At 39.5% G+C, this 25,972-nt stretch overlaps 1 protein-coding gene across 2 annotated transcripts in view; it reads left to right on the top strand.

Moving 5' to 3' along the window:
- The first annotated feature begins 3,641 nt into the window (after positions 1-3,641).
- TLK1 (tousled like kinase 1) overlaps positions 3,642-25,972 on the top strand; it is a 160,931-nt gene continuing 138,600 nt past the window's right edge. Inside the window, exon 1 of one of the 2 annotated variants that reach the window (XM_065931742.1) lies at positions 3,642-3,858. In XM_065931742.1, coding sequence (XP_065787814.1) covers positions 3,720-3,858 — 139 coding nt within the window. In that variant the 5' untranslated portion in view covers positions 3,642-3,719. The remainder of the gene's footprint in view (positions 3,859-25,972) is intronic. The other variant, XM_065931741.1, reaches the window with a different exon arrangement.

Raw genomic sequence — 25,972 nt, 5'->3', positions numbered from 1 at the left:
ACTCTGTTATATAAATAGAAGAGTCTCATAAACGTAGTTGTAAATTATGACTAGCCTATAGATCAGGGCTAAGATCTCCATTTTTGTATATGATCTTATATCAGAAGACCCTTGAAGACTTCTGCACTGCTCCGTTCCTCATCATCCATTCCGCAAACGTTGACAGAGCCCTGGGTTCTGTGTCAGGCGTTGTGTAATGGACTTGAGTCTCTGTCTTCATGGTGCTCTCAATTCACAGAAAGAACTCTGCGCAGGTCTTTGCAGGCAGTCTCACTGCATTGTCCTCTTACTTGCTTAGTTCATCCCTGAGCTTCCCTCTGGCTGTAACCCCCTCCCAATGATCTTTTCTTGCTTTTATTGATATTTCTCCTTTCCCAGAGTGGCCGAACCTGGACTCTCCTGACTTTCCTATACCTTGTCCTATTGGGCAAGCTATCACTCTAACCATTCCATCTATCTCTATCAAATATTATTCAAATGCCTGTGTCCTGGCCAGTGTACAAGGTATGCAGGAGCCTCTACTATTTAAAAGTTTTTATAATAATTCAATAAAATTATGTCTTTGCACAATTTGTGTCCATATCCTTTTTGTGCTTAAATTACTTAATACGTGATTCATTGTATAAAATTTGGAAAAGCAGAAAGAAATAATTATGCAATCTTACAACCCAAGGCTAGCTATACACTTTTGGGGGTGCATCCTTGAAGTCATTTGCTTTGCATACTTACAAACGAATTGGGATCATAACCCTATTTTCACTTACAATATACAAGGAAATTTTGATCATCCTTTTAAGTATTTTTCAAAGACATGATTTTAAGTGATGGCACAACATTCTATTTTCAGGCTAAGCCACGGTTTATTTAAGTAGTTCCTTGTTGCTGGCAGTAGTCTCTCTGTAAGTCAGTCATGTTGACTATCTTTATCATAAGCTGCAAGAAAGTAGGAATCAGTCATTTAATTCTTTCCAAGGCAGCACTCATAACAAAAACAAATCGAAAGTAATTGTATTATGTATTTGGATTTGTTGTGATCCTCTAGTTACCATTTAAAATAAAAGGAGTCAGTCTGCATAAAATGTAACTAGTGTTGGCATACAGGTATCCTGAGGCTCTTGGGAGGATTCGGAGGAAGATAACCTGCTATCAAATCTCTTTGGTTGCGTTTTGTTTACTACTTTCCAGAGGAGTTGAGCTCTGTATAAAATCTTGAAATTGGTAGGAGCTTTAGAGATCACCGAGCAACTCTAACCTCTTTTTCACAGATGAGGAAATTAAATCAAGGATTGTTACTTGCTGAGACTAGTATCCAGGTCTCTGGATTTCTTTTCTGTCCTTTTCACCACAATCAGCTGACTAAGCTTTTTCTTTTAAAATACTGAGAGCATACGACTACCTATTACCTGTCTTACAGGAACTCTTGTTTTGCCTTAGGGTGTATGCACTTTGGTATAAAAATCTAATGTAAGGTTCTAGATAAGTATCCAAGAGAAAGGAAAGCATACGTCCACACAAAGACTTGTACACAAATGTTCATACTAGCATTATTCATAATAGTAAAAGAGTGGAAACAATCCAAATTTCATCAACAGGTGAATGAATAAAGAGTGTGGTATATTCACACAATGGAATGCTCATAAAGAAAAAGAAATGAACTATTGATAAATCCAACAATGTAGATCAATCTCAAAATAATGATGTTGAGTAAAAGAAGTCAGACAAGAGTTCAAACTGTACAATTCCTTTTATCTAAAGTTCTGGGAAATGCAAACTGACAGAAAGCAGCTCTGTGGTTACTTGGGGATGGGGGTGTAGGGAAAGAAGAACCAGAAAGGGGTAGAGGAAATTTTGGAGGCAGATGGATATACTATCTTGATTATATAAATGGTTTCAGGGTTCTATACATATGAAAACATCAAATTGCATACTTTAAATATGTGCAGTTTATTGCATGTTAATCATACCTCGCTGAAGTTAATTTGTGAGATTACCTCTTAAGTTTGAAAAGCAGAACATAACTAAAAACTCACTGAAGAATCTGAAGCACAAGAAAAGTAAAATTACTTCTGGAGATAACTGACAAGCAAGGTTCTATTTTAATATGATAGTTTATCTGAACAAAACATTACTATGACAAGCGCAGAGTCATAAAAATAAAAAATAGAAGTGACATTTTTGTTCCCTTGGTAATGCCATTTCCTCGTGCCTGTACCGTTACTCTATATCATAATCTTTTTAGTGTTCTATTCAATTTGGTTTTTTAAAGAGAGCAATAACTTCATTGTATTTTTCCTGAACTATTAGAAAGCTCTTTTATGTACAAGATGCCCAATTCCTGATGTGTCTGTCCCTGTGTGGGTGTGTAGAAAGTTACCATTGTAACTATAAATTTTAACAGATGCTGTAGTTCGCTTCAAGATTTTGTAGTCACGACTCAGCCGTGGCAGTCACTGGAACTTTCTAGAAACCATACCCTCTTCATACCCTAAAAATGTGAAGTCGGTGATCAAATTTTTCTATTCAGACTTTCCACCTACTGTTTTAAAACAAAGAACTGTTAGACCACACATACAGTGCACACACCAGTAAAGACTGTCTTTCTTGTTGGAAAACATTTGTGAAGTTTTATTTCCACCCCCCAACTTATATTGTTAGCTCTTTTATTCGATAACCACTCCCGTTCTGTAGACGGGGAGGCGCACACTGTTTTTTTTTTTTTTTTTTTTTTACACAGTACAGAGAGGGGAAAAAAAAAACCTCTCAACTTCGCAGTTCCATTTTGAGAAATGATCATATCGAACTCCTGAGAAACGACAGCCCAGAGAGAGCAGAAGCATTTCTCCCCAGGCTGGGTGTGGGTCGGAAGGCAGGCGCGCTTCCGCGGGAGAGAGGGGGTGTCAGGTGGCAGCGGAGCGGGCGCGGGAGCCGGTGCAGCGCGGCGGGGGCGCGTGCGGGGCGCGCCTCCCTCCGGCCGGCTCCGGGAGGCCGCCCCCGGCGCACGCCAGTCCGCCGGCCCCGGGCTCCCGCGCCGCGCAGCGATCCGCGGGTGCGCCAGGAGCGCCCGGCGCCCGCGTCTCCTCCCTCGCGCGCTCGTTCCCTCCCCAGTCCCCCCCGCCCCCAACCCCTGGCAGGTCCCTCCCCCAAGCCTGGTCCCGCGGCCGCCGCCGCCGCCGCCGCTACCGGAGGCGCAGGAGCCTCGCGATAGTGTTTGCACAGGCGGCGCGTGACGCCGCCGCCGCCCGTAACTGATGCAGAGGTTACCCCGCCGCCTCAGCCGCCACCCACCGCCCGCCGCCGCCGCCGCCACCCGGGCGACGCCGGGGGCCGACGCACTGCAGAGGTGCCGGCAGGTTCCGCCCGCGGAAGTCTTCTCGGCTGGCGCAGCCCGCGCTCCGCCCGCGCTCCGACCCCGGCCCCAGTGGGCGCCCCCTCGACGCCTCCGCCGCGGCGCTCCTTCCCTCCGCCTCTTCCCCGGCGCGCCCGCCGGCTCCCTCACTTCTCCCGCTTTTCCTCCTCCCCGTCCCTTCTCCTCCCCTCACCTCTACCCTCCCCACCTCCCCCCTTCTTGGTTTCCTCCCCCATCCCCTTGACTCTCCCCTCCCTGCCCTCGCTCTCCTGCTCGCCCTCAGCGCGGCCCCCGCCATGACGGAGGCGGGTGCCGGTGCCGTTGCCGCCGCTGCCGTCGCAGGGGGGGAGTCGGGTTCCCAGAAAGTAGCTTGATGAGTGTCCAAAGTAGCAGTGGAAGTTTGGAGGGGCCGCCATCTTGGTCCCAGCTCTCCACGTCTCCAACCCCGGGCTCGGCGGCGGCGGCCAGGTCCCTGCTGAATCACACGCCGCCATCCGGGAGGCCCAGGGAAGGTAAGTGCCGTCGCGCCCGCGCCCGCTCGCGGGCCTCCTTTCCCCGCGCCGCGTCCCGCGCGTCCCCGGGTCTCCTTCCCCCGACCCCGGGGTGGGGGAGGGGGACGAGGTGGACGCGAGGCCGCCCGGCCCCGGGGAGGTAGTGCTCCAGCTGTGGGTGGTGGTTCGCGGGTGGCGGAGAAGACGGACGGAGGGGTGCGCGCTGAGAGGACGGGGCGCGGCGCGGCGCGGCGCACAGACTCGCTTGGGGTTCCTAAGAGCCAGTCCTGCTAGGGTGGGAAGCCTGACCCCGGACGCGAGCCCCTTTCTGCTCCATTTGCTAGTACACTCAGTACTCTTAACCTCCCGGCCTCAGGTCTCTGGTGGGCTTTCCCTCTCCGTGAAGCATTCATCCTCGAGCCCCCTCCCCTTCCCTCGCGCACTCCTCCCCTAGAGGCGGTCCCCGCTCTGCGAGCTTCGCTGCCCGGGACTTGGAGGATGCCCCTCACTGGCAAGATCTCTCTACCTTTTGGGGAGGGCCGCTGAAATTATCAAAGCCGACTTTGATCCCGGGCCTGCCCCCCCAGCCCCCAACCCCGAGCAGTTTAAATGAGGGACCGATTCGTGGGCAGGCTTTTAAAACCACCCAGATGGTTGCAACTTTGCTTCGCCATCACCTCCTGCATATTTGTGTGTTATCTCTCTGTTGCAAGTAGGCTACTATTCTTCTCCGACAGGGTCGTGGGTTTTGTGGGAAATCGCTGTGTAAAGGTTACTGCAAACACTCAGCAGATCGGTAACAATTGTTTTCTAAGTTTTCTGGCTTCCTGCATGCAAGTGTGCTGCCACCAGATGTAGCAGTTACACAGCTAGTAAGACACCGGAGTGCTTCTGACTAACATTTTAACTTGGTGTATTTAACTTTAAGTATACGACGTAAAATTAAATCTAGGAGAACACATATTTATGGGGGAAGAATAAATGTGTGTAGAATCGCGTTTAACGTTCTTTTGTCTGGGAAACGTTTAGCGGTATTCACGAGCAATTGGTAAATGGGTTGTTCACGGCCAGTTGTGTCACACAGGAAGATTGTAGCCACATTTTCGAAAAAACGTCGGGAAGTCCAATAGTCTAGTGAATCCTTTAAAGATACCAAGAGCTTTGATTTATGTAGGAGTCGGTGGGATTAATTTATTTTGAAAATATCTATCAGTATTTACGACTCAGAGCCTTGACATTTGTTAGTCAAGTGGTTTGTGCCCTGAATCCAGTGGTTCAGGCATAGCGTTCTTTGTCATTTTGTTCCTGTGAGCATGTGTGAAAGTGACAATAGGCTCAAAGATTGGCATGAATTTGCTCTGGAAAATTCATGGGAAGATTTGATTTATGGCATCCATTAAGCGTTCTGAATACATTGACAGACATTTCCTCTTTCCATCTCACCCCCAACCCTGAGTTCTGATTATTAGAGGATAAAAGTTTATTTATTGAGTAACTCAAATTTAGTACACCTGGTGATTTTTCTTTCTGCACTTGAAAATTTGTAAATGAATGTCTTAAAATCTATTTTGTGAACAGCAGTTGGTGCTTTTAGCATGCTTTTACTTTTGTCTGTACTTTCATTAAGATGCTAAATGGTAGTGTTAGGAATGATAGTATAATGAGTGATAGTAAATGATGTCTTGGGAAAGACTTTTTTTTTTAAGACTGTACCTTTTTTTTTATTATTCATTTCTTAAATATTTATTGAGACATTTTTTGTGAGCCAAGCACTGTATTTGTTACTGAGGAAGTAGTGTTGAATTGTTCATCTGTTAACATCTGTAATGAGTGTTAGTAATTTTGGATCTGTAGAATCTAGATTGTGAACCTCAGAGGTTACTTCAACTCACTAAGGAACCTTTATACTATTCTGCACTTTTCCTGATGTTTTAAAATTTTGAAAGATTGGAATAATTTAGCTTGAACTTCCAAATAAGGTGAATTTTTTCCAGCAGTTTGGATTTTTATGTAACCTAAATAGTGAGTCTCAATTTATGAAATAAGACATGCTGTTGTGTAAGTTATACTTCACACCCAAGTACCTGTATGGTGACAGTGGTATATTGCTTTTTTTTTGACCAACCAAGAAATAAGTTAAAACTTTTAATGTTCTGTAGAGTTATGTATTCATATTGAAACTATTGTTTCAGATTTCACTAATGCGAACATTGATTGCATACATGAAGCCCTAGGAATCAAGGTGTTACTATTTTCTATTGAGTGGGACCCCAGTTTTTATTTTAACAACTGCTTGGCCTCTTTTCCAGGTAACATATTAGTATGTTGTATAAATTGATGTAAATTGAGAGCTTTTTTTTTTTTTTTTTTAATTATTTTTGGCTATGCGGGGTCTTTGTTGCTTGTGGGCTTTCTTCTGGTTTCAGTGAGCTGGTGCTACTCTAGGTTGGGGTCCACAGGCTTCTCGTTAATGTGGCTTCTCTTGTTACAGAGCACGGGGTCAGTAGTCCTGGTGCTTGGGTTTAGCTGCTCCGCAGGATGTGGGATCTTCCTGGACCAGGGATTGAACCCATGTCCCCTGCATTGGCAGGAGGATTCCTTACCACTGAGCCACCAGGGAAATCCAAATTTGATAGCTTTGATTGCTGGTGACTGATGGCTAGTAAAAAGCATTACTATTAATGGAACTTGACTGTATGTATCAAGGAGAGAACAAACTTTGTTTCTTGAAAAATTGAGCCAATTTAATGTAATAATAGAATAGAAAATTTTAAACTTAAAAGAGATACACATGTATATGTACATATATATAAAGTTATATATGTGATGAACTCCTTTTAAGCATACTTAATTTTGAAAATGGGCTATTTTTATAGATACACCACAAGTATCTTATCCATAAGCCTAAATCATAAGATTTAGGAATTTATTGGAATTCAGGAATTTGTATGGTAGAGTGTAGAGTATTAATTGAAGAAGGAAATGGCAACCCTCTCCAATATTCTTGTCTGGAGAATTCTATGGACCAAAGACCTGGTGGGCTACAGTCCATGGGGTCACGAAGAGTCAGACACGACTGAGTGACTAACACACACAGACTATTAGTAATTTCTTTCCTTGGAGTTCCAAAGCTTTTCCTTTATCAGTCTTAAAATTCTCTGAGAGGTGCTCAGCAATGTAGCTCTAGGTTTCACAGTGGATCTTTTAAACCTGTGGCTAAATTCTCTATCCCACTTTATCTTCTAATAATTCTGTGAATAAGGATGTGAGAAGTTAAGAAATTTTCAAATAAGGTCAGTTTTGTTTGCTGAGGCCTAGGTATGTGTTGGCTAGGTGAATAGATTTTTTTTTTTTTTCATATAAGTACATAAGTACTTTTGAATGGGTTACTCCTGTGAGTCAAATAAATGGTTATACAAAAGACTTGTCTTTTTTATTCCATTTTTCCAGATATAAATAATTTGCTTTTTACTTCTATATAAATAGCAAAAGTAGTTTGGTCAGAAAGATTATATCATAGTCATAAACTTGCTATCTGTTTCTGTATTTACAGACTGCATCTTTAGACAGAAGAATTAAAAGTATTTGATTCCAGATGATTGCGTAATACCTGTAGGAAGGTGTTAAAAGTTATTTATCAGATGACGCTTTAATTTTTTGAAGTCACCTGCTGCAGCAAGACTGATTTGTATGTTTAAGGATTCTAGTTCATGAATGCGTAGATATGTGGTAGGCACCTCCCTTACAGAGGCATTTTTATATGTTAGAGGAGAAAGGGAAATTCAAGATAGAAGTCTAGGAATCTGCTGAGAAATAGGTTATGTTTTAGCCTTTTTGGTCTCAGGACCCCCTTTACTCCCTTAAAAATTATTCAGGTCTCTAAAGAGATTTTGTTTATGTGGGTTATGTCTTGGTATTTAATATATTTGTAATGAAATAACTTCAGAAACATTTATTTATCTAAAAATAACAGTTTGATTACATGTTAATGAATTTCAAAATGATGAATAAATATTTTAAAACAAACTTTAGTGAGGCTAGTGGAATTGTTTTATATTTTTACAAACCATTTTAATTTCTGGCATACTAGAAGGTAGCTGGATTTTCTTCTTTCTGTCTGTTGAGATATATTTTGATTGAGGCGTGTGTTGAGAACCCAATTTCGCATAGATATGTAGTTAGATAAGAACTATTTTACTAGCCTTTTGGGACGTTATTCTTTGATATTACACCAAAATTCAACAGTTGACTGTTGTTTTTAAAGGTTACTTGCAATGTGAAAGTACATTTTATCCCAGAAGTGTCTTCAGGACACACAAGAAATCTGTGGACCATACATTTAGACTCAGCAAGAGACTAGTTGAAGGGTGGGGAAGAGTATAGCTGTTTTCGAGTATTTAAAAAACAAATAGAAGAGAATGTGTTTATTATGCTATTATAGAAGATAAACTAGCAGGTGAAAGTTGCGAAGGCATAGAATGAATTGTATATTTTTTTGACAAGAATGTAAGAACTGTGTAACAACTAGATTTGACTAGCAATGGAAAGACCTGTCTCTTGAAATATTTAACTAGGAGAATTTAAAGCAAACTACACTGCTGTTGCGAAAGGCATAAGAGATGTGGGTTTGATCCCTGAAGATCCCCTGGAGAAGGAAATGGCAACCTACTCCAGTATTCTTGCCTGGAGAATCCCATGGACAGAGGATCCTGGCGGGCTACAGTGTATAGGATTACAAAGAGCTGGGCATGACTGAGCACGTGCATGTACATGGACTTTTGGGGTGGGGTGGAGATAAATCCAATAGATTCTTATTTTGTGTACTATTGGATTAAGTGACTTAAGGTCCCATCCAATTAAAAAATGCAAACATTCTGTGATTCTTTGAAAATTTGTAAATGTAGTTAAACTACATATATATCCATGAATGTTTTTGAAAATCGTCAAATTTCAGTAGTATGAAACTACTGTTGACTTTATTGCTGTTCTGCATTTTTATTGTGCTTCTTCAGATTTTCCTGTATTTTCTGGAATCAACACTTGTCAGTCTTCCTGAAATCTTGATAAATTCCCTGCAAAATATAATAAGCTTTGAAGACATTTTAGGGAATCAGATGCTGCTTATGATTTGGTTTAGTAGAGTTGTACTACTGGGGGCTGATTTTTCAGTGTTATAAGAGAAACTATCAGCATTCTGTATAGTCTTTTATTTTTAATTGTTTATATGATTTCAGAAGTAATATGCTTAATCTAATGGTTTAAAAGCTAGAGAGTCTGAAAAAAGGATACATAAAGGAAAAGTAAGTGTTTAAATTGATCTGTCTTGAATAAAAAAGTGCATAACCAGAACATAGAAGAATTTAAATTCTCATCTTATTCAGAGAAGTGTGCATGTAATAGTTATCATTATCTATAGCAATTCATATTTTAATTTAGTATGGAACATAGTCTCTTCTGTGAAATGTATTGAAAGGTTAGATTTTAGGTACTCAGAAGTTTTAGGTACTCGGAAGTTTAAGGATTAACTCCTTTAATTTTCCTGAGGTCAGCTTCAGCGAAGTAAGTGACACACAGCTTGAGACTTCATATATTTGTTTCATTTAGATTTATAAAGCTCATTTTCTATAAGAAGAACTATAGGAATAAGTCATTTAGTTTTGTAAACTCCTTCATTCTCTTTAATAATTTCCACATATCTTAGAATAATTTAGAGGAACCGTATTATAAAGTAGGAGAAGCAGTATGCTGCAAGAGAGAAAGTGCATTGATAATTGGAAAACAAGTATCCCTACTTTGCCCTTAACTAGCTGGGTGATGTTTGGGCAAGTTGCTTATCTGCTTCAGTTTCATAACATGAGAATTATAGAGCTGAAAAGGACCCTGGAAGCAATTGAATTCAAGCTTCTCATTTTACCGATGAGGAAACTTTGCCTAGACTTTTACTCTAGGAGAGTTGGGACCAAGATGCGGTTTTCTGATTTTCAACTTACTGCTTTCCCATTATACTTTGTGGCTCTTCTAAATCTGTAAAATTAGGGGGTTGAATTCAAATCCTTCAGAGGTCTTTAACAGCTGAAAGATATTGTTTGACATCAGTTTAATTATAATTTAGTGGAGGAAAGTTTATAGCTTTTACTTATTGGTAAAATAAATGTTTTTTTGAGGAAGCAGTGTGACTTTTTCAAGGTTATGTCTTAATTTGTTAAGAGAAGATAGTCATCTTCATTATTACCAAAAGATTTTTAAGTTTATTTATGATCATAGTTAAGTAGTAGTGTGCTAGGTGATCTTGTCTTTTTATTGATCTACATTCTAAAACAGTATTATAAATATGTTAAAAGCTGTGTAAATTATGTAAATAGCAATGTGGTGTCCTGAAGTGAAGGATCTAGATGATTGTTGCTCAGAAATTCTAGGGTGTTTCCCCTGCTCCCCCTAATTAGATGTCTCTATTTCTTGGTGTCCTATTTTTGCGTGTGTGCTAAGTCGTTTCAGTCCTGTATGACTCTTTGCAAGCCTGTGGACCCTAGCCAACAAGGCTTCTCTGTCCATGGGATTCTCCAGGCAGGAATATTGGAGTGGGTTACCATTCCCTCCAAGGGATCTTGCCCACCTAGGGATCGAACCTGTGTCTCTTATGTCTCCTGTGTTGGCAGGCAGGTTCTTTACAACTAGCGCCACCTGTGAAGCCACAGTGTTCTATGGTGTCCTACAGACAATTCTTGTCTGTTTCATAGCACCTCTGCCACTGTACCTTTTATTATAGACTTTTTTTTTTTGCCTACTCTGCAGAAAGGTCTTGAATTCAGAGACTGTTTTGTTCATTTCCATGTTCTCACTGCATAGTAGGATGTCCTCTATAGAGTTGGCATCTAACAGAAAGTTTTGTCGAATGACTGTTAAAAGTTTTTTTTTTTTTTAAACTGAATGATTTTATACTTAATATATACATATTTCAGACCCAGGAAGACACTCATTTTAGTAATTTATAGGCAAGTTGTGTTTTCGAGAGTGATAATGGTAAGAGTAATAGTTAAAGTTTATTGTTTGTACATGTTAATTCATTTAATTCTCATTAACTCTTTGAGGTATTTACAGTTACTCTCATTTTGCCTATGAGGAACCAAAGCCCAGAGAAGTAAAAAAACTTGCCCAGTAGGACACACAGTAGTAAATGTTAGAGCTGAGATTTTAATCATCTGCTGAGATTTTAACCACTGGGATATATTACCCAAGATAAAGAAATTTCATTTTGGGTAATTTCTTAGTTTTTCCTTAACAAATTTTAATTTACTAATCAGTCATTTTGGCTCATTCAGTTTACTGATAAACTTTGGGTTGTTTTTTGCATGAATTTTGTATGTGTATGGAGATAGGATTAAAAATGAAAAATTCAAAATCAGTTTGTGCAAATCTTAAATTTTAGGGAAAATGTTAGAAGTATACTAATGAAAAATCTTATTTTCATGTTTAATAATTAAATTGGAATGCCATTTATCTCACTATTTTGGCCTCATAAGCTCACCACAGTTGTAACAAATAGACATTAGAATTTGAATGGACAATTTTCGAAGTCCACTTATTGTGAAGGATTTTAACCTGATGCATGAGGCCCTCAACAAAATTGAGACGCTTTAGTAGCAGATGATTTAGTGTTCATTATGCAAGGGAAAGGAGGTTTGACTCTCAACCTGTTTCATCTTGCAAGAAGTATTTTTTTAAAACACTTAAAGCTTTAATTACTTTATTGCATACAGAACAGATATCTTGATAACATGTATTACTTAGTATATCTAATGGGTGACAAAATTTGAATGGTTTGATAGGAATTCAAAGCATGATGTAGAAAGAGGCAGAGCTGAAACAGGTGGTAGCTTGTGAAACAAATCTTCTCAATGTGGCTTCATTAGGTTTGAAATTTGTGAATTTCAAGGCGACAGTTTATATACCTCTATTTAAGTTAAAATGCTTGTATTCTACAAGATGCAGTATAAAGCCAAATATGAGCAGTTTTAGGGGATGACATGGGGCTTCCCAGATGGCTCAGTCAGTAAACAATCTGCCTGCAGTGCAGGAGACTTGGGTTCGATCCCTGGGTTGGGAAGATCCCCTCGAGGAGGGCACAGCAACTCACTTCAGTATTCTTGCTTGGAGAATCCCATGGACAGGAGCCCAGCGGGCGACAGTCCATTGGGTCCCAAAGAATTGGACACAGCTGAGCACGCACACATGCATTAAGAGTTGGTTGTGCTCATACGTTTGTATCTTTCCTTGGAAACTAGTTTAGTTGGAGAAATGACATTCTTCTAGGTTTAAATTAAACTTTAACCTGGTGAAGTGAAGTGAAGTCGCTCAGTCATGTCTGACTCTTTGTGACCTCATGGGCTCCTCCATCCATGGGATTTTCCAGGCAAGAGTACTGGAGTGGGTTACCATTTCCTTCTCCAGGGGATCTTCCCATCTCAGGGATTGAACCGTGGTCTCCCGCATTGCAGGTGGACGCTTTACCCTCTAAGCCAGGTGTTATTGTTAAATGGCATACATTGTGATGGTGTTAACTCCACCCTTGACACTATGTATGTGCTTCCTGATGGTAAATACAGCTATGGTGTCTCTGGAGAATGTCAGGGGATTTGTATGAAGCCAAGCAGAGTCATCCTGTCTTTCATAAGACCTGAGGTATGTTTCTTTTCTTTTTTTCCTTCTTTTTTGACAAATAGGGTATTTTTGCTTTAAAAAAAAAAAAAAAACTTTTTCCTTTTTCTGTGCGCAGATTTAAAAAAAATCAGTGAAATTATTTTGTATATATAATATATATTTTATATCTTTTATATATATATATGAAAGTGAAAGTGCTAGTCACTCAGTTGTGTCTGACTCTTTGTGATCGCATAGACTGTACAGGCTCCTCTGTCCATGGAATTCTCCAGGCAAGAATACTGGAGTGAGTAGCCATTCCCTTCTCCAGGGGATCTTCCCAATCCAGGGACCTAACCCAGGTCTCCTGCATTGCATACAGATTCTTTACCATCTGAGCCATCAAGGAAGCCCATTTATGTGTATGTATGTATATAAACTCATTTATTTAAAAGATACATATACTTAATGGTAGGACTTGTTTTAGGAACTTTGTAAATTGTAACTCATTACTTCTAACTATCATGCAGTAGGTATTATTGAGTCCCTGTTTTACAGATGGGGAAGTGGAAGCACAGAGAGGTTAGCTAACTTAACCAAGGACACATGAGAATATGTAGTAGAGTCAAGATTCAGACTAGGCTCCTGAGTGCATCTCTTAACAGTTTATGCTGTTCTGTCAGCATTATTCCATTGAATTTTATCCACAAAGATACCAAATAGATGTACTCAGTGTATTTTATTTAACCATTCTTCTTTTGGTAGTGTGTTAGAATTTACTGGTTCACATAATTGAGAATTGTAAATATGGAGAAGGATGGAATAGCTTTGGAAGCAGCTTAGATCCAAAGTCTCAAATGATGCCACTGAGCCTCTTTGACTGCATATCTGGGTTTTTCTAGCATCTTCCTCCTGGAGCCTCAGTCACATGCCTTTTGGCTTAGCAACTACATTTGAAAGACAAACTTTTTCCTGATGTCCACATGCCAGTTCTGGGTTGATACCGATGTATTATGATTGTCAATTCCTTAGCCAGTCATTGGTAGCTGGGAGATGAAGTATATAGCAAAGTGGCCACTATGGCTGTAGATAGGATGAGTTGGGGAATCCACAGAAAGCCATGATTAACAGATCCCTGAAGATCACAGATTAGGTGAGTGATAGTTTTCCTGAGCAGTAGATCATGGTGAACGAAAACATCTTAACTACCGTATTTAGTTATTTAGATTATATCTTTTCTTTTTCTTTAACTTTTCTTTTTGGCTATAATAGATATTAATATAGTGAATATCTCTGAGTAAAAGTTTCCCCCAACCCTTAAGATGATTCTCAGTCATGGAGTATCAGGGCAAAAATTGTAAAACAGTTAAGGGCTTTTGGTAATTATTACCAAATTATTATTTAGAGAATTGTATTATTTAGCTTGTATAGCAGTGATGTATGAGTTAGGTATGTCTTTTTGAACCAGGGAAGGTTCAGCTCATCCTGGGGATTGCTAGGCTTAAATATTGTTAACACAGTGCCTTTCAGTTAACAAAAATTTCCCTGACGGCTCAGAGAGTACAGAGTCTGCCTCCAATGCAGGAGACCCAGGTTTGATCACTGGGTCAGGAAGATCCCCTGGAGAAGGAAATGGCAACCCACTCCAGTATTCTTGCTGGAGAATCCCATGGACAGAGGAGCCTGGTGAGCCACAGTCCATGGGGTCACCAAGAGTCAGACACGACTGAGCGACTGACTAACACACACTTTTTAGTTAACAAAAGGATTGAGATCCTCACACTGAACATATGTCTAATCCAATTTATCAAATGCTTTATTATATTTTTTCATTCTCACTGTTTAAAAATCTTTAAAATTGAAAGACGGTTGCTCCTTGAAAGCTATGACCAACCTAGACAGCATATTAAAGAGCAGAGACATCACTTTGCCAGTAAAGGTCCATATAGTCAAAGCTATGATTTTTCCAGTAATCATGTCCAGATGTGAGAATTGGACCATAAAGAAGGCTGAGCACTGAAGAACTGATGCTTTAGAATTGTGGTGTTGGAGAAAACTCTTTGAGAGTCCCTTGGACTGCAAGGAGATCAAACCAGTCAATCCTAAAGGAAATCAACCCTGAATATTCATTGGAAGGACTGATGGTGAATCCCCAATACTTTGGCCACCTGATATGAAGAACTGTTTCATTGGAAAAGACCCTGCTGCTGGGAAAGATTGAAGGCAAAAGGAGAACGAGGTGGCAGAGGATGAGATGGTAAAATAGCATCACTGACTCAATGGACATGAATTTGAACAAGGTCCAGGAGACAGTGAAGGACAGGAAAGCCTGGCATGCTGCAGTCCATGAGGTTGCCGAGGCTTTCAGGATCCTGGTTCCTCCAGCCAGGATCGACTCCATGCCCTGTGCAGTGGAAGTGAGTCCTAAACACTGGCTGCCGGGGAATTCCTAGATTTTCTTGATTGTAGGATGAAATAAGAAATAGTAACTGTTTCATAAGGTTGTGAGAATTAAATGTGAAATTTGTGGCATGTTAAGCAGTCAGTATATGTTAACTATTACTATTACATTTAGATACAAGGATACTTTAGAATTAAAATTTTTTCTCCTTTTTTAAAATGTCAAGAATAGGGAACAGGAACTATCTGCATTAGGATCTTTTGGTCAGAGCACACTTGACATCGATTGTCTCCATGACTTGTTGAAGAATTCTGGCAGGGTTGTGTATATGACGGAGGCAGATTTTAAGTGATAATTATAATTGTTAATCTCATTTCTTTTCACTATATAATATTGTGGCACTTATTTTACATAAAATTTTTCTTCCTTTGATTTCTTTATTTTACATTTTAAAGATTTGTTTTACTGGACAAAAGCGCATGATTTTTTGAAATATCATTTAACGTGTATTGTCATGATTATTTCCTTATTGGATAACTAGGATTTTAAAGTCTTTTATTTAGTTTCTCAGAAATTAATCAGTTGTCAGAGCTCTAGAATTTTATAGAAAATTCTATAAAATTTTATAATTTGTTTAATCATTCTGTGTGTATTTTTGGACCTAGTGCCTAGCACTGGAAAAAACAAAGATGTGTAATATAATAGTCCTTGCCTCCTAGGAGTGTGGCCAAAGTCTAGTGAGGAAGACTGTAATTTATAACATGTAATTTATACTTAAAAAAAAAAAAACCACTTTGTGGGTCAGATGAAACAGTTCATGAGTTGCCAATTTTCAACTTCTGATATAAACAGAACTCTTGTATGATGGGGCTTCCCTGGTAGCTCAGATGGTTAAGAATCTGCCTGCAATGTGGGAGACCCAGGTTTGATCCCTGCGTCAGGAAGATCCCCTGGAGAAGGGAATGGCAACCCAGTACTTGCCTCCTAGGAGTTCGGCCAAAGTCTAGTGAGGAAGACTATAATTCATAACATGTAATTTATACTTTAAAAAAACGCTAACACTTTGTGGATCAGATAAAACAGTCTTTGAGTTGCCAATTTTCAACTTCTTATATAAACAGAACTATTATATAACATGGTTGTAACATATTCCTATATCACGGTGTTATATCTATTGGTCATTTGGCTCCTAGAAACAAACTTTAGCAACACAAATTTATTATTAGAAGGATATAGGGCTGAATATCTCTTAGAACCTAGTTAGACTTCAGGGGACTGAACTGGAAATTCAGGAACCATGGTCGCATTGTTCTCCTGTGGATCACAGAACAACCCTTCCTATGTGAAGGAAGATTTCTTAAAAAGGAAAAGTGAGAAGGAAGGTAATTGTGTTTCTGTCATGAGGTGTGAACAGAGTATTCGCTAGAGAAGGAAATTAGCTAGGTTTCCTCCACTTTAACTATTTTCAAATGGTATCATCTTGTTTCAGTTGATAAGTCTTGATTGCTTGTGAGATTGAACTTAATATTTATATCAAAAGCTCAGTCTTTAAAAAATTATTACCGTCTAAGGTTCAAGCACTCTAATTTTACTATGATTCAATTGATTTTATTTTTTAATGTTACGTGGTGCTTTAGTTTTCATTATTGAAGCATAATATTAATACAGAAAACACACACAGACAAATTGATGCTCAGTGAGCTACTGTAAACTGTGATGTGTGTAACTACCACTCAGTCAAGAAAAAGAACACTGGCAGTATTTTAGAGCTCTCTTCCTGCTCTCATCAGTCGTTTACTACCTTCTCCCTTCCCTCCAGAGCTATCACTGTGCTGTGCTGTGCATAGTCACTTGGTCGTGTCTGACTCTCTGCGACCCCGTGGACTGTAGCCCGCCAGTCACTATTCTGACTTAATTGTGCTTGTTTTTGAACTTAATATAAATGGACCCACACAGTATGTATTTTGTTTGTAGCTGCTTTTGCTTCACATGTTTTTGAGTTTCATCCATGTTAATTCCTTAACTGTAGTTCACTTTCATTGCTCTATAATATTACTTTGTATTCATTTACCATAGTTTATTTATACAATCTGTTGATAGATGTTGATTGTTTCTACTTCTTGATTATTACTAATAATGCTGTGTGAACATATTTGTACCTGTCTGTTCATGTACTATTAATTTTTATTGAGTTTAGACCTCATAGCAAATTTGCTGGATTGTTGGCCTCATATAGTATTAATAGATACTGCCAGTTTCCCAAAGTGGTTGTAACAATTCTCATTCCCATGAACAGTATATGAGAGTTCCCATTGCTCTGTATCCTCACTGAAAATTGGATTGTTATTTATTTTTGGTTGTTCTGATGTGAGGTGGTATTTTTGGTTTTCATTTTCATTTTCCTGGTGAGTTAAAAGGTTTACCGTTTTTTCATAAGTTTACTGACTTTTGGATATCACTTGTGAAGTGCTTACTCAGATCTTTTGATCAGTTTTCCTTTGTGTTCTCTTCACAAAAACTAAAATTAATTGAAGGAATCCTTTTTGTATTTTGGATAAGTACTCTTTTTTCTATTACCTCCCCCAAAGGTTTCTGTGGCCTCCTGCCCCCCTTTATAGTATTTAATAAGTATCTCAAATTCATACAAAATGTTTTCCCTTTCTTATCTTAATATGGACATTTACAAGTGTAAATTTCCCTGCAAGCATGCAGTTGATTGATCCTGTAAGTTTTGATATGTTGTGTTTTTAATTTTACTTATCTCAAGTGTTTTCTAATTTTCCTTTTGATTTGTTCTTTTGCTCTATTATTGATTTAGGAGTAAGTTAATCTCCAAATTTGTGAATTTCCTAAATTTCCTTCTGTAATTGATTATTGATTTAGTTTCATTTTGGTCAGAGAACGTACGTTGTGTGCTTACTGTCGTTTTAAATTTGTTGACGCTTGTTTTATGGCCTAGCATATGATCTGTCTTAGAGAGTGTTTCATGTGTACTTTAGAAGAACATGTATTCTGTTGTTGAATGGAGTATTCTCTAGATGTTTGTTAAGTCTAGTTGGTATATTGTGTTTGTTTTATGTTTCTTTGTTATTCTTCTGCTTAGTTCTGTTTGTTACTAAAGAGTGTTGAAATATTCCAACTAGTGTTGAATAGTGTTTTTCTCCCTCTGTTTCTGTCAGTTTTGTTTCATGTATTTTGAAGCCCTGTTATAAGGTACATATATATGTTTATAATTCTTTTAAAATGTCTGTGGACAAGCCATTTTTTAATTTATTTTTTTATTTTTACAAAAGTCTATTTGCTTTTGGTTGCACTGGGTCTTCCCTGCTGTGCATGGGCCCTCCAGCTGCAGAGAGCTGGGCCCACTCTCTAGTTGCAGTGCACGAGCTTCTTCTGCAGTGGCCTCCTTTGTTGCAGAGCATAGGCTCCGGATGTGTGCACCTCAGCAGTCATGGCTTATCAGCTTCAGTAATTGTGGCTCTTGGGCTCCAGAGCACAGGCCCAGCAACCGTGGTGCATGGGCTGGCTTAGCTGCCCGTGGCTTGTGGGGTCGTCCCCTGCATTGCAAGGTGGATTCTTAACCAGTGAGCCACCAGGGAAACCCCTGTGTTTATAATTTTTTATCTTACTGATGAATTGACCCTTTTATTGTTATAAGACATCCCTCTTCATTTCTAAAACCATTTTAGAAGCTGTCTGATAGTAGTGTATCTGCTTCAGTTTTCCTGTGGTGGTTCTTTGCATGGTGTCTTTTTCCATCCACTTATTTTTATCCTATTTGTATCTTTGGATCTAAAGTGTGTCTTCTGTAGATAGCATTTAATTTGATTTTTTTTTTTTTTGATTGATTCCTGCCATCCCTGCCCATCCCTGCCTCTTGATTGTATTTTTTAATGCATTTACAGTAATGTTTTTTCGGTATGGTTGGATTTATGTCTGCCATTTTGCATTTTGTTTTCTCTCTTGTCTCATTTCTTTGTCTTTCTGTACCCGCATTACTATTTTCTTTGCATTGAGTATTTCCTAGGATGATGTTTTAATTCCTTTCATGATTTTTAACTTGTTATTATTCTCTTAATGATTTTAAGGTTTACATTATTATATAGTCTTATCAGAAACTACTTCAGATTTACATTAACTTAATTCCACCATTATATTCAAGCTTTGCCCCTATATAGCTCTACTCCATTCTCCTCTTTTTTGGTTATACATGTTGCTGTGTCTTCAGTTCAGTTCAGTCGCTTAGTTGTGTCTGAATCTTTACGACCCCATGGACTTCAGCATGCCAGGCCTCCCTGTCCATTACCAACTTCTGGAGTTTGCTGAAACTCACGCCCATTGAGTTGGTGATGCCATCCTACCATTTCATCCTATGTCGTCCCCTTCTCCCGCCTTCAGTCTTTCCCAGCATCAGGGTCTTTTCCAATGAGTCAGCTCTTCACGTCAGGTGGCCAAAGTATTGGAGTGACAGCTTCAACATCAGTCCTTCCAATGAATATTCAGGACTGATTTCCTTTAGGATGGACTGGTTGGATCTCCTTGCAGTCCAAGGGACTCTCAAGAGTCTTCTCCAACACCACAGTTCAAAAGCATCAATTCTTCGGTGCTAAGCTTTCTTTATAGTCCATCTCTCACATCCATACATGACTACTCGAAAAACCATAGCCTAGACGAGATGGACCTTTGTTGGCAAAGTAAAGTCTCTGCTTTTTAATATGCTGTCTAGGTTGGTCATAACTTTTCTTCCAAGGAGCAAGCGTCTTTTAATTTCATGGCTGCAGTCACCATCTGCAGTGATTTTGGAACCCACAAAAATAAAGTCTGACACTGTTTCCCCATCTATCTGCCATGAAGTGATGGGACTGGATGCCATGATCTCAGTTTTCTGAATGTTGAGTTTTAAGCCAACTTTTTCACTCTCCTCTTTCACTTTCATCACAAAGCTCTTTAGTTCCTCTTCACTTGCTGCCATAAAGGTGGTATCATCTGCATATATGAGGTTATTGATATTTCTTCCAGCAATCTTGATTCCAGCTTCTGCTTCCTCCAGCCCAGCATTTATCATGATGTACTCTGCATATAAGTTAAGTAAGCAGGGTGACAAAATACAACCTTGATGTACTCCTTTCCCAGTTTGGAACCAGTCTGTTGTTCCGTGTCCATTTCTAACTGTTGCTTCCTGACCTGCATACAGATTTCTTAAGAGTAAGGTCAGATGGTCTGGTATTCCCATCTCTTGAAGAATTTTCCACAGTTTATTGTGATTCACACAGTCAAAGACTTTGGCGTAGTCAGTAAAGCAGAAATAGATGTTTTTTTGGGAACTCTTTTGCTTTTTTGATAATCCAGCAGATGTTGGCAATTTGATCTCTGGTTCCTCTGTCTTTTCTAAAACCAGCTTGAACATCTGGAAGTTCATGGTTCATGTATTGTTGAAGCCTGGCTTGGAGAATTTTGAGCTTTACTTTACAAGTGTGTGAGATGAGTGCAAGTGTGCAGTAGTTTGAGCATTCTTTGGCATTGCCTTTGTTTGGGATTGGAATGAAAACTGACCTTTTCCAGTCCTGTGGCCTCTGCTGAGTTTTCCAAATTTACTGGCATATTGAGTGCAGCACTTTCACAGCATCATCTTTTAGGATTTGAAATAGCTCAACTGGAATTCCATCACCTCCACTAACGTTGTTCATAGTGATGCTTTCTAAGGCCCCTTTCACTTTGCATTCCAGGATGTCTGGCTCTAGGTGAGTGATCACACCATCGTGATTATCTGGGTGGTGAAGATCTTTTTTGTTCAGTTCTTCTATGTATTCTTGCCACCACTTCTTAATATCTTCTGCTTCTTTTAGGTCCATACCATTTCTGTGCTTTATTGAGCCCATCTTTGCATGAAATGTTCCCTTGGTGTCTCTAACTTTCTTGAAGAGATCGCTAGTCTTTCCCAATCTATTGTTTTCCTCTTATTTCTTTGCACTGATGACCGAGGAAGGCTTTCTGATCTCTCATTGCTGTTCTTTGGAACTTGGCGTTCAAATGGGTATACCTTTCCTTTTTTCCTTTGCTTTTTGCATGTCTTCTTTTCACAGCTATTTGTAAGGCCTCTTCAGAGAGCCATTTCGCTTTTTTTGCATTTCTTTTTCTTGGGGATGGTCTTGCTCCCTGTCTCCTGTACAACGAACGTCAAGAACCTCTGTCCACAGTTCATCAGGCACTCTGTCTATCAGATCTAGTCCCTTAAATCTATTTCTCACTTCCACTGTATAATCGTTAGGGATTTGATTTAGGTCATACCTGAATGGTCTAGTGATTTTCCCTACTTTCTTCAATTTCAGTCTGAATTTGGCAATAAGGAGTTCATGATCTGAGCCACAGTCAGCTCCTGGTTTTGTTTTTGCTGACTGTATAGAGCTTCTCCATCTTTGGCTGCAAAGCATGTATAGTCAGTCTGATTTCGTTGTTAACCATCTGGTGACGTCCATTGTAGAGTCTTCTCCTGAGTTGTTGGAAGAGGGTGTTTGCTCTGACCAGTGCGTTCTCTTGGCAAAACTCTATTAGCCTTTGCCCTGCTTAATTCTGTACTCCAAGGCCAAATTTGCCTGTTACTCTGGGTGTTTCTTGTTTTCTTACTTTTGCATTCCAGTCCCCTATATTGAAAAGGGCATCCTTTTTGAGTGTTAGTTCTAGAAGGTCTTGTAGGTCTTCAAAGAACCATTCAACTTCAGCTTCTTCAGCATTACTGGTTGGGGCATTGACTTGGATTACTGTGATATTGAATGGTTTGTCTTGGAAATGTACAGAGATCATTCTTTTGATTTTGAGATTGCATCCAGGTACTGCATTTCGGACTCAATTTTGTTAACTGTGATGGCCACTCCATTTCTTCTAAGGGATTCTTGGCCACAGTGGTAGATATAAACTCCAGAATAAATTGTTATAATTACTTTATGTAATTTAAAGTCTTTTTTAAAGAAACTGAGATACGAAAGCATATTTATAGTTTTTGTACTAACCTTATTATTTCTGGTTCTCTATTTCCTCATGTAGATTTGATTTATAACGTATGATGTTATTTCCTTACTTCAGTAATTTGTTTCCAGGTGTCTTCTTTGTGCTGTTATTGTCAGATATGTTACATATTCTGTATGTTACAGACCCAGCATTACAATTGCATATATGTTGTATGTGTAGTTGCTTGTAAAATCAGTTACGAAAAGATATATGCAGTTATGTTCTCTTTATTAGCATGCATGTTTTCTCATTTGATTGTTTTTTTAAAATTCCTTATTTTTCATTGATATTCTGTATTTGATGAGTCCTTATACTAATACCTTCCTTTTATTATTTAAACATGATTTTCTTTAGTTCTTTGAATATATTTATAATAGCTGCTCTGAACACTTTGTCTGATGAATCCAAAATCTGGACCCTCTGAAAGTCATGTGCAGTCTACCAGAGATGACTGGTTTTCACCTTGTTCTCTTCACCTCTTTTCCTGTTCTCTGCATAAGCTTTTGGCTGGTCTGCTTCTATAGCTGTCACACCTAGCTGTCAGCCTCCACTAACTGCTAACTGATTACTCTATTGTTTTCACCAATATCACAGGGCATAAATTTTTTCATAGTCTGATTGCAGTAAGTCAGATCTCTGTAGAAGCTAAGTGTTGCCAGCCTTTGAGACTTGTGCTGATTACCCTGAGGAATCTTCCTGCCTTTTTCTTTGTCTAGTTCTCTCCGTTAAACTTCTAGCTGGTTTGCAGCTTTGCTTGTTACTACTGCTGTCATGGAACTACCAGCTTTCTTTTAGCTATTCACTCCCAATATCTCCATAGTTTTGGACATTGCCCTTTGAAATGAATTTTCCCACAGTCTATTCCAAGTAAAGTAATTCCATTAGGTGGAGGACAGAGCTTTCTGTTCTTAACTGTCTACCTTTTCCCCTAGGAGGACCCTCTATCTTGCCTTAGTGAAATTAGGGTCAGAGGCAAAGAGATCACTTCACTTGAAGGGACACCCTGCTCTCAGAGTAGAGCACTTGCTTTTAACTTGCCCCTTCTGGTAAAGAACTTCTGTCTTACGAGTGAGCATTTGGGACCTAATACTTTCGGCTTACTGCACCAGAAAAAGAGCTTTTCTGCCTTATACATGGGGGCTGGTTGGATGAAGGGACTCTTTTAATCTTCTCATGCGGATCTGCCTGGCATAGAGTTTCTGCAACATGGAGGTGGGGGAGTGGGGCAGGTGGGAGATGCCAGCAGCGTTCCCCTCCAAGGGTGAAATTCATTCCTAGGCTGGAATGTGGGAGTTCCTGTAGCACCTGTGTGGTGTAGAACATCTGAGTAGTTATCCTGAGTTGTGGGGTGTAATTGGAAGTGGTTTATGGTTCATATGTCATGGATACTTGCTGCTCTCACCTCTGTTTAATGTTTTCTTGAATAAATTTTTTTTAATTTGCTATATGCCCTTGAGACAATTTTCAGAGACATTAAAATGGTTGACTTTAAAATTTTGTTTCTACCAGTTCAGTTCAGTCAGTTCAGTCACTCAGTCATGTCCGATTCTTTGTGAACCCATGGACTGCAGCATGCCAGGCTTGCCTGCCCATCACTAACTCCCACAATTTGTTCAAATTCATGTCCATTGAGTCGGTGATGTCTTCCAACCATCTTATCCTCTGTTGTTCCCTTCTCCTGCCTTGAATCTTTCCCAACATCAGGGTCTTTTCCAGTGAGTCAGTTCTTCACATCAGGTGGCCAAAGTATTGAAGTCTTAGCTTCAGCCTCAGTCCTTCCAATGAATACCCAGGACTGATTTCCTTTAGGATGGACTGGTTGGATCTCCTTGCAGTCCAAGGGACTCTCAAGAGTCTTCTCCAACACCACAATTCAAAAGCCATCAATTCTTTGGTGCTCAGTTTTCTTTATGGTCCAACTCTAACATCTGTACATGAGCAATGGAAAAACCATAGCTTTGACTAGATGGACTTTTGTTGCCAAAGTAATGTTTTACTGGAGAAATGGTCCGCCTAGCTCAGCATGCCACTATTCTTGAAGTCTCACTCTCCCATGTTATCTTTCAGAAGCTTTTTTGTTATGCTTTTCTTATTTAGGTCTGTAATTCTTCAGAAGTTGATATTTTTCTGTGTGGTGTTATATTGGGATAGATTTCATTTCCCTGTGACTGTCCTGATATCCGAGCACAATTTACTGAAAAGAATTGTTCTTTCACACTGTTTTCCTTTTTTTGTAAGTCAAGTGTCTATGCCTAGAAACAGGTCTGTGTCTATGCTTTATATTCTATATCATGTTAGTCTTTTTTTCTTTTTTTTTGGTGCTGGGATCATGTTTTCTTATTACTATAGTTTTATAATTAAGTTGATATTCAATGAAATACTTTTCCTGCTTTTTGATAGGTGGAATTTTAAAGATATTTTCCCAACATTTCTGTCTCAATTATTCAGTGAACTACTGATCTAGGAAGTGCTGTGAAGGAATTCTGCAGGTATAATTAAAGTTACTAGTCAGCAGACCTTAAAATAGATTATTTTGGATTATTTGGGTGGGTCCTGTATACTCAGACAAGCCCTTAAAAATAGGAGAGTCAGAAGAAAAGAAGGCAGAAGAAGGAAGCAAAAGAGTAGGGGCAGAAGGAGAGATCAGAGGGATTTACTCAGAAGCAGTGAAAAGGACTTGACCTGCTGTTACTCCCTTTGAAAGGGGGTGACAGTGAGTCAGGGAGTGTAGGCAGTCCCTAGAAACTGAGACCAAACCCCACTTGAGGGGTAGCAGGGAAATGGAGGCCTCTGTCCTGCAACTGCTTGGCACTGATTGTTGTCAACCTGGACCATTCTAAACGAACCTGGAAATATATTCTCTCCTAGAGTGTCTGGACAGGGACTCAGTTTGGCTGATACCTTGATTCATTCTTGTGAAACTCGAAGGAGAGAACCAACTGAGCCATGATGTGCCAAGATATCTGACCCATAGAACTTGCAGATAATGGGTGCTTTAAGCTGATAAGTGTATAGTTAACTTGTTAGAATAGCAGTAGATACTTTTAGATTTTCTTCAAAATTGCTTTGGCTGTTTTTGGCTAAGTTAAAAAATCAAACACCCATCTGTTGGGACTTTCATTGAGATAACACTGAGTATATTGATTATATCTTTACAATAATGAGTGTTACAAAAGGCAGTGCCAAAGAATGTTCAGAGTACTATATAGTTGTGCTCATTTCACATGCTAGCAAGGTAACACTCAGAATCCTTCAAGCTTGGCTTCAACAATATGTGAACTGAGAACTTCCAGATGTACATGCTGTATTTAGCAAAGGCAGAGGAACCAGAGATCAAATTGCCAACATCTGTTGGATCATAGAGAAAGCAAGGGAATTCCAGGAAAACATCTACTTCTGCTTCATTGACTACACTAAAGCCTTTGACTGTGTTGATCTCAAACTGGAAGGTTCTTAAAGAGATGGGAATATCAGACCACCTTATCTACCTCTGGAGAAACCTGTATGCAGGGCAAAAAGCAACAGTTAGAGCTGGAGATGAAACAGTGGACGGGTTCAAAATTGGAATAGGAGTACATCTAGACTGTGTATTGTCACTGTATGTACTCTGCATAACTTCTGTGCATAGTACCTTATGGAAAATGCCAGACTGGATGAATCACAAGCTGGAGTCAAGATTGTTGTGAATCAGCAATCTCAGATATGCAGATGATACCACTCTAATGGCAGAAAGTGAAGAGGAATTAAAGAGCCTCTTGATTGAAGGTGAAAGAGGAGAATGAAAAAGCTAGTTTAAAACTCTGTTCAAAAAAAAAAAAAACACCTCTGTTCAAAAAACGAAGATCATGGCATCCAGTCCCATCATTCATGGCAAATAGATGGGGGAAAATGTGGAAACAGTGTCAGGTTTTATTTTCTTGGGTGCCAAAATCCCTGCAGATGTGACTGCAACCATGAAATTAAAATGACACTTGCTCCTTGGTGAAAAGCTATGACAATCCTAGACAGTGTATTAAAAAGCAGAGACATCAATCTGCCAGCCAAAGTTCGTATAGTCAAGGCTAGGGTTTTTCTAGTAGTCATGTACGGATG

The sequence above is a fragment of the Muntiacus reevesi genome, chromosome 3 (genome assembly GCF_963930625.1).
Source record: "Muntiacus reevesi chromosome 3, mMunRee1.1, whole genome shotgun sequence".
Lineage (NCBI taxonomy): Eukaryota > Metazoa > Chordata > Mammalia > Artiodactyla > Cervidae > Muntiacus > Muntiacus reevesi.
This window is presented reverse-complemented; position numbering and strand designations above follow the sequence as displayed.